This window comes from Salpingoeca rosetta, assembly GCF_000188695.1.
Source record: "Salpingoeca rosetta unplaced genomic scaffold supercont1.38, whole genome shotgun sequence".
Taxonomy (NCBI): domain Eukaryota; class Choanoflagellata; order Craspedida; family Salpingoecidae; genus Salpingoeca; species Salpingoeca rosetta.
In genome coordinates, this window is record NW_004754896.1 from 72,116 (window position 1) to 79,615 (window position 7,500).

At 53.8% G+C, this 7,500-nt stretch overlaps 3 protein-coding genes across 3 annotated transcripts in view; 1 reads left to right on the top strand and 2 right to left on the bottom strand.

The window, feature by feature from the left end:
- Window positions 1-866: 866 nt before the first annotated feature.
- PTSG_10531 (uncharacterized protein) lies at window positions 867-2,422 on the bottom strand. Its single transcript, XM_004988008.1, has 3 exons — window positions 2,230-2,422; window positions 1,697-1,924; window positions 867-1,310 (listed from the first exon to the last, which is right to left on the bottom strand). The coding sequence occupies exons 1-3, from the start codon at window positions 2,386-2,388 to the stop codon at window positions 1,089-1,091; spliced, it is 609 nt and encodes a 202-aa protein (XP_004988065.1). The 5' UTR covers window positions 2,389-2,422; the 3' UTR covers window positions 867-1,088.
- Window positions 2,423-2,503: 81 nt separating this feature from the next.
- PTSG_10532 (uncharacterized protein) lies at window positions 2,504-4,780 on the top strand (the record flags this gene model as incomplete). Its single annotated transcript, XM_004988009.1, has 4 exons — window positions 2,504-2,711; window positions 3,065-3,961; window positions 4,182-4,264; window positions 4,515-4,780. The coding sequence occupies 4 exons, from the start codon at window positions 2,504-2,506 to the stop codon at window positions 4,749-4,751; spliced, it is 1,425 nt and encodes a 474-aa protein (XP_004988066.1). The 3' UTR covers window positions 4,752-4,780.
- A 575-nt stretch (window positions 4,781-5,355) lies between these two features.
- PTSG_10533 (uncharacterized protein) overlaps window positions 5,356-7,500 on the bottom strand; it is a gene marked incomplete at its 3' end in the record, with an annotated part of 4,558 nt that continues 2,413 nt past the window's right edge. The window contains exons 8-14 of the mRNA XM_004988010.1: window positions 7,202-7,263; window positions 6,920-6,992; window positions 6,656-6,754; window positions 6,296-6,401; window positions 5,897-5,986; window positions 5,652-5,722; window positions 5,356-5,436 (exon numbers count right to left, since the gene is read on the bottom strand). Of these exons, the coding sequence (XP_004988067.1) occupies window positions 5,356-5,436; window positions 5,652-5,722; window positions 5,897-5,986; window positions 6,296-6,401; window positions 6,656-6,754; window positions 6,920-6,992; window positions 7,202-7,263 (582 nt within the window). The remainder of the gene's footprint in view (window positions 5,437-5,651; window positions 5,723-5,896; window positions 5,987-6,295; window positions 6,402-6,655; window positions 6,755-6,919; window positions 6,993-7,201; window positions 7,264-7,500) is intronic.

The window sequence follows — 7,500 nt, forward strand, 5'->3', positions numbered from 1 at the left end:
AAAAGGGGTTGACGTATAGCGGCGGGGCTGGTGGAGTGTGACACACACACACACACACACGACACACACACACGCACACACACACGCACACACACACGCACACACACACCCACACACACACACACACACACACACAGACACACAAACAGACGCACAGACAGACACACACGCACACACACACATTCTCAACTCACGCGTAAGATCGAAGGTGGCGAGGTAGCGTGTCTTTGTCTGCATGCTGCGTGCATTGTGATGCAGCTGTGCTTGTTCGAAGCGCAGGTCCAGCAACACCATTCGCACCTGCACCGCAGATGACGGCACTCGTGAGCGGCAGTGGACCGATGGGGGCAGCACGTGCACATATGAATATGCATCTCCACGTATCTTCACACACACATGCACATACACAGACATACACACTCGCACATACACACACACACACTCACACACACACACACACACACATGCACACACATACACACTCGCACACACACACACTCGCACACACACTCTCTCTCTCTCGCACATACACGCACATGCACACAGATACACACACACATACACATACACACGCACAGATACACAAACACACACATCGCCCCACCAGTCGGCGAAAGCGGAAGCGTGGTGGCTCCTTGACCACGGCACGCACGGGGATGGCGTCGTTACCACGCTGGGCCATGGCTGTCGTCGGTGGTGCGCGCAATGCGCGTCACATCAAGCATGGTTTGAAGGTGGCATGCTGGTGCATGGAAGGTGACCAGGGCGGTCGTGGCGATGCCGATCTGGGGCTTGGTTGTGGTGTGCAGTTCCGCATCCTGTGGTTTGTTGATAAGGAGTTGATCCTTGAAAGTCTTCATGTCAATCCATGAAATGGCGTTTACGTTTTGGAAGCGCAAGAGATGAAGGGAAGAAGCACAGGTGCCGACACACAGACACGCGCACACGCACACATATAATACACACACGCACACAGACACACACACGCACACACATACACACACACAGAACAGAACACCAAGCAAAGAGCCTAAGCAAATCCCAGCAACACACAACACCAAGCAGACAATGCCCACGCGTGCCGCTTGCTACTTGGAAGCATTCATCTGCACAAGAGCTTCCTCAAAGTGCCTTCGTCTGAACCCATCGGGCGTGTACACGCACACAACGCCCAGCCGCTGCACATCGCGGATGTTGCGGTACTCGTTGTCGAAGAACACCATGTCCTCGTATGGGATGCCCGTGCGCTTGTGGATCTTCTGGAAATGCGACACCTTGCACCCGGGATAGATTTCATGGTGGTGCGCAACCTTGCAAGCACAGGTGCAAGTGTATGTGAGTGTATGTGAGTGCATGTGAATGTATGTGAGCGTGTGAGTGTATGTGAGTGTATGTGAGTGTGTGTATGTGAGTGTGAGTGTAGGTGAGTGCGTGAGTGAGTGAACAAGGCGGTGCCATTGCCATCCTTGACAGTAGAATAAGACCGAACACACACACACACACACACACACACACACACACACACACACACACACACACACACACACACACACACACACACACACACACACACACACATACACAAGCACACACAGGCATACACACACACACACACACACACATACACAAGCACACACAAGCACACAAACACCCCCCCCCCACACACACCCACGCACACACACGCAATCACGCATACCTCGTGCATGGACTTTTCGGAGTCGCCAATCTTGATGAGAGACATGCACTCAAAGGCGTACTCTGGATATGATGTGCGAGACACGAACGCCACCTGTGTTTGCTGCCATTCCTCCGCGTGGGACAGTTCGTGCAGGACATCGTGTGTGTCGTCAAACAGCCGCACGACAGACCCGCTTCTGTCCTGCACATGGCCGTGCTTGTTCACTCTGAACGGCGGGCCGTCCAACTGAGACACAGGAAGCCAACAAGTGTATGTGTGTGTGTGTGTATGTGTGTGAGTGCGTGTGTGTTTGCAAGTGAGAGTGAGAGAGAGAGTGTGTGTGTGTGTGCATGCATATGTATATAATGTGACCATACACGCACACACAACACACCACAACACAACAAAACACACCACACCACACCACAACACACCACACCACAACACAACACAACACAACACACCACACCACAACACAACACAACACAACACAACACAACACATCGCAACACATCACAATTACCCCCCCCCCCACACACACACACACATACCAGGTACATTTCCGTCTCCCAGCTGCAGGCGTCCAAGTCAAAGGCCACCAGCTTGGGGCGGTGCTTCCTCAGTTCCTCCACCATGACTGCACCACCATCGCCGCTGCCATTCTTCTTTCCCATCTTCGCCTGCTTCCTCTTGTCCTTGTGGCTGCTCATCTCCGCCTGTCGCCTGTCGTGGATTGCTGTGGATGGTAAAAGGCTAATTGCCAACTAAGTATAAAGACTTAATTCAGTCTTGGGTATGAGCAGAGGCAGGACAACCACAACCGCGATGAGCGACATAGAGGAGGCACACGAGCGGCAGCGGCAGCGGCTGGCGTCGTGGTGGTGGCAGAGACGGATCAGACAGCCGACGCGGACACACAGGCGTGCGTTCCATGCATCCTTGCTCACATCACTGTTGGAGGACGGCGGCAAGATTGTCTACGAGCGCGATAACCCCCAAGGCTTCTTCAAGGTGCAATCTCTCATCGTGCAAGGTCAGTGAAAACGAGCAAAAGCTTCGATGCCATGTGTGCTTGTGCGTGCGCGCGTGTGCGCGTGTATGTATTTGTGTGCGTGCGTGTGTATGTATTTGTGTGCGTGTGTGTATGTGTGTGTGTGTGTTTGTGGCAAACACGTTCAATTTTGACACAATCACCGCTCGCACTTGAACTCATGCATCGCATACTCTCACTCACCCTCACTCACCCTCACCCACCCTCACTCACCCTCACTCACCCTCACTCACCCTCACTCACCCTCACTCACCCTCACAAACACACACAACACACACACACACACACACACACACACACACACACACACACACACACACACACCACTTCCCTAGACTTCACGGTGGTTGCAGGGTATTCGTGTGGGGATGTGTACATGTGGAATGTGCTGGAGCATGCCCACCAGCTTTCCGATGCCGTGGTGCCAAGACTCAAGCTGAGCGCAGACAAACACATGGCAGCGAGCCTGCGCTGCCAGCTTCGAGCCGTGTGCAGTGTGCAAGGCCAGGGCGGCGCCACCTTGAGCTGTGCGTGGGGTGCCACGGGCATCAAGATGTTCGACGTGACGGTGCCGCGGTGCATTATTCGTTCCTGGTCCTGCATGCGCAACCTCCCATGCGTCTGCCACGACGTCCAGCCGGCTGGTCGCTCGCGTCTCATCACCGCACACGAGGACGGCGTGAGGATATGGGACCTGCGCACACAATGCCGCAGCGCCGCTGTCACCATTGCCGATGCCGATGGCAGACACATGAAGCGCACGTGCAGCGTCGATGATGACATTGTCGCTGCCGTCACCGAGCACGGCGGCACCACCTCCCTCCTCCTCTTTGATATCAGGCGATGTGCACCAGCAACAAGGCAACGACGACCGTTTACAGCAACAGGGTCAGGAACCGTTGCAAGAGTAGCAACAACCACAGGATCTGCATCGTCACAGCAGGTGTTTTCTAGAGGTGGCAGCATGAGACGAAAGCGACCAAAGCTGACATCATTACCATCATCATCATCATCATCATCGTCACCATCGTCGTCACCGAGCGCGTCGACGGTGGGTGACATTGGTAACTGCACACTAGCGTCACCACTACCATCATCGTCGTCGTCAGCATCACCCGTGGTGGCGGAGTATGCGCTTAACCATGTGACAAAGGCGTGTACACACCTCACCGCGCACAACAAAAGCATCTACATCACAGCAGGCAGTGTCTTCGAAGTTAATCCATTCACAGGTCCGTGTGTGAACGTTAACACACGTGTGTGTGTGTGTGTGTGTATGTGTGTGTGTGTGTGTGTGTGTGTGTGTGTGTGTGTATGTGTATGTGTGTGCGTGTCGCTTGTGTGTCTCTCGTGATGGCTGATATGCCCCAACATTGTTCTGTTCACTATCGCTTCCTCATTCACCCCCCTCTGCCCCCGCCCCTTTAACGTTACTCTTTGAGTCGACATCAGGTAAAACAGTCCGTGCATTCCGCCACCGCTCATCGTCGCCTTCACCGCACGACAGCGGACCCGCCTGGCTCTGGCGCCAGCAGGTGCAGTCAGTGTTATGAAGAGAGAGAGAGAGAGAGCGAGAGAGAGAGAGAGAGAGAGTGTGTGTGTGTGTGTGTGTGTGTGTGTGTGTAGTTGTGTGTGTGTAGTTGTGTGTGTATCTTGTGTACCTTGTGTGTGGTGTGCATGTGTGTCTACACATGTGCACATGGTCAAACCTCTCATGTACCGTCACGCTCTGCTTCTCCCCCCCCCCCCACCTCTCTCTTTTCCTTCCTTCCCCCTTCTCCATAGCGGTTCCTGCGTGCACGCGATGAAGGAAGTGTGGATGTGTTCGACATTGGCGACCACGATGGCACGTGTCGCAGCAAAATGCGTTTGGCGCCGTCAAGCAAACACCGACTCGCTTATGCGCCCATTGCACAACTGGCGGTGAACGATGTGGGGTCTGTCATTGCGTTTGCCGAAGCGTACGATAAGAGCGTGTGTGTCATTGGCGCACCCGGCATGCCAGCCGACGACATCTTGTAGCGACAGCATGTGTATGCGTGAATGTGTGTGTGCGTCAGTGTGTGTTTGTGTGTGTATGTTGTGTGTGTGTGCTTGTGTGTGTATATGTGTATGTGTGTATATGTGTGCGTGCGAAAGGCGCTGTATGTACAATGATGTGTGGCATGCACTTTGTCACTCGCTCATCGTTTCAAAGAAAGGCTACTTGGGCAACCTATGACACAAAACTGGATTTTGTACTCACGTGTCACTCCAACACAGGAATGGCAGCCAAACTCACAGCACGTGGCACATCCAACACACGAAAACCACAGATGCAAACACACACTCACACACACACACACACACACACACACACACACACACACACACACACACACACATTTGACGAGATTGGGACGTAACCAGTTTGGTGTTGGAAGGGCGGAACAGGCACAGAACGACAGACCACGATAAAAGCAAACACGTCGAAGGTGGACTGGTGGCGGGTTGTGCATCACACACACGCACACGCACACACACACACACACACACACACACACACACACACACACACACACACACACACACACACACACACACACAAGTCTGCACGTGTGACCACATCGTCACCATCGTATGAGCATCACTCCTCCTGTCGTGTCATCTGGATCTTGATGCACTTCACGAGCGCATTCCACCCGCGACCAAGAGGCAGATCCTTCTCCTGTGTGTGTCGATGTGAGTGATGTGCGTTGAGTACTTGTGCATTCTAAAACGCGTTTGCGTATGTGTTTGTGTGTTTCTATTGCGCGCGCGTGTGTGCATGTGAACAATCAAGGCCTGCACGCTTTCAACAACATGGCAACAGCACCACAACGATCACTCCACACGACTGCCACCATTATCCATCGCACACCACCACATCCCATCGCATCCTACCTTGTTGAGACCGCGCGCGTGTGCGTCGCGCATGACCGTCAGGAATTCCGATTCCGCCAACATGCCGTCCGCTGATGGTGGTGGTGGTGATGGTGGTGATGGTGGTGGTGGTGATGTGTGGTGGATAGTGGTGGCGAGTCGAGTCAGGACCGGCTGTACGAGATACGACAGAGGAAGCGGCAATACAACAAAGATATCATCGTCATCAACCACCAACACCACCTTCACCACCATTCACCACTGACCGTCCTTGTCGAACATGTGGAAGACAAAGTTGATGACGTGATCCGAGAGCTCAACACCAGAGGCGGCGCGGCACGCACGCCGGAACTCATCTGATGCAGTGGTGTCGTGATGGAGAGAGGGGGGGGGATGGTGGTGGTGGTGATGGGATTGGTGTGATGTGATGGAGTCGTGACGGTGAGGGCGGTGAGGGCTGATGAGAGGAAATGGGGTGGTGAGGGGTGAGGGGCACGTTAACGCAAACGCACACATAAACATACACATGCACAGACACGGACACATGAACACGTACAGAGTTCAGGCCACCACAACAACACAACCACTCATCCCACCAACCACCCATCCCATCAATCATCAGTCACATCAATCATCAGTCCCATCAATCACCAACCACGACCCACCCTGGGTGATGCCGGTGCCTGATGCGGAGAAGAAGCTCAGCGCCATCGCCAAGTCGTCGATTGCCCGCAGACACGAGAACAGCCCGCACACATCCTCCCACGTGATCTGATGCCGGTGATGGGATGGTGGCGGGATTGGTGGCGGGATTGGTGGTGGGGGGGGAGGAACAGTGAGCGGTAAAACAGCAAGCGCGTGCAACAACACATATGTGGATGTTCAAGCGTGCATTCACCGATGCTTGCATGTGCATGCGTCACTCCACGAACAACAGCCGCAACCAACAACAGCCATAAACGCACCAGCAACACCCTTCCAACCACATCCCCTGCAAACACACAAGCAAGAATACACGACGGCACCTGTGATGGGTTGTTGGCCTGCTTGACGCGGTTGAGGTACTGGGCGTAGTCGCGCTGCTTCAGCCGCGTGTACTTGAGCAGCATCCGAGCAAGATCAAGCTGTCACAGACGATGGCGGAGCAGGGTGATGGATTGATGGTGGTGTTGATGGTAAGCACGTCATCATCATCATCATCATCATCATCATCATCATCATCATCATCATCATCATCATCATCATCCTCGCCATCATCACCACCATCGTCACCATCACCACCACCGCACCTCGGACATGGTTGGCGACGACGGGTCGGACTTGTGCCGGATGAAGTCGATGTGCAGCACATCCCGCTGCACCCTGATGATGACAACGAGCACAGTGATCATGGTGGTGGTTGTCGTCGTCGTCATGAGGTAGTGATGGAACGTGCGATGGCGGTGGTGTGAGCAACGATTATCGTATGTGTGTGCAACAGCCACAACTACATCGACATCATCATCATCATCATCATCATCATCATCATCATCATCATCGTCGGCATTGCGCACATTGAACGTGTCACTCACTCCTCAAAGAACTTTTGGAACTTGTCAATGTCGCACTTGCCCTTGCCTTCCGGCCCAAACAGCTGATGGCGGTGATGATGATGATAAGGATCGTGATGGTGGTGAGGATGGCGATGTGAGGCAGTTGTGAACGTAGTTGTCCTCTCGGTCATCTTTCCATCTTTCCATCTCACAACACACACACACACACGCACACACACACGCACACACACGCACACACGCACACACACGCACACACACACGCACACACACACACAAGCACACACAAGCACACACAAGCACACACACACACACACAAA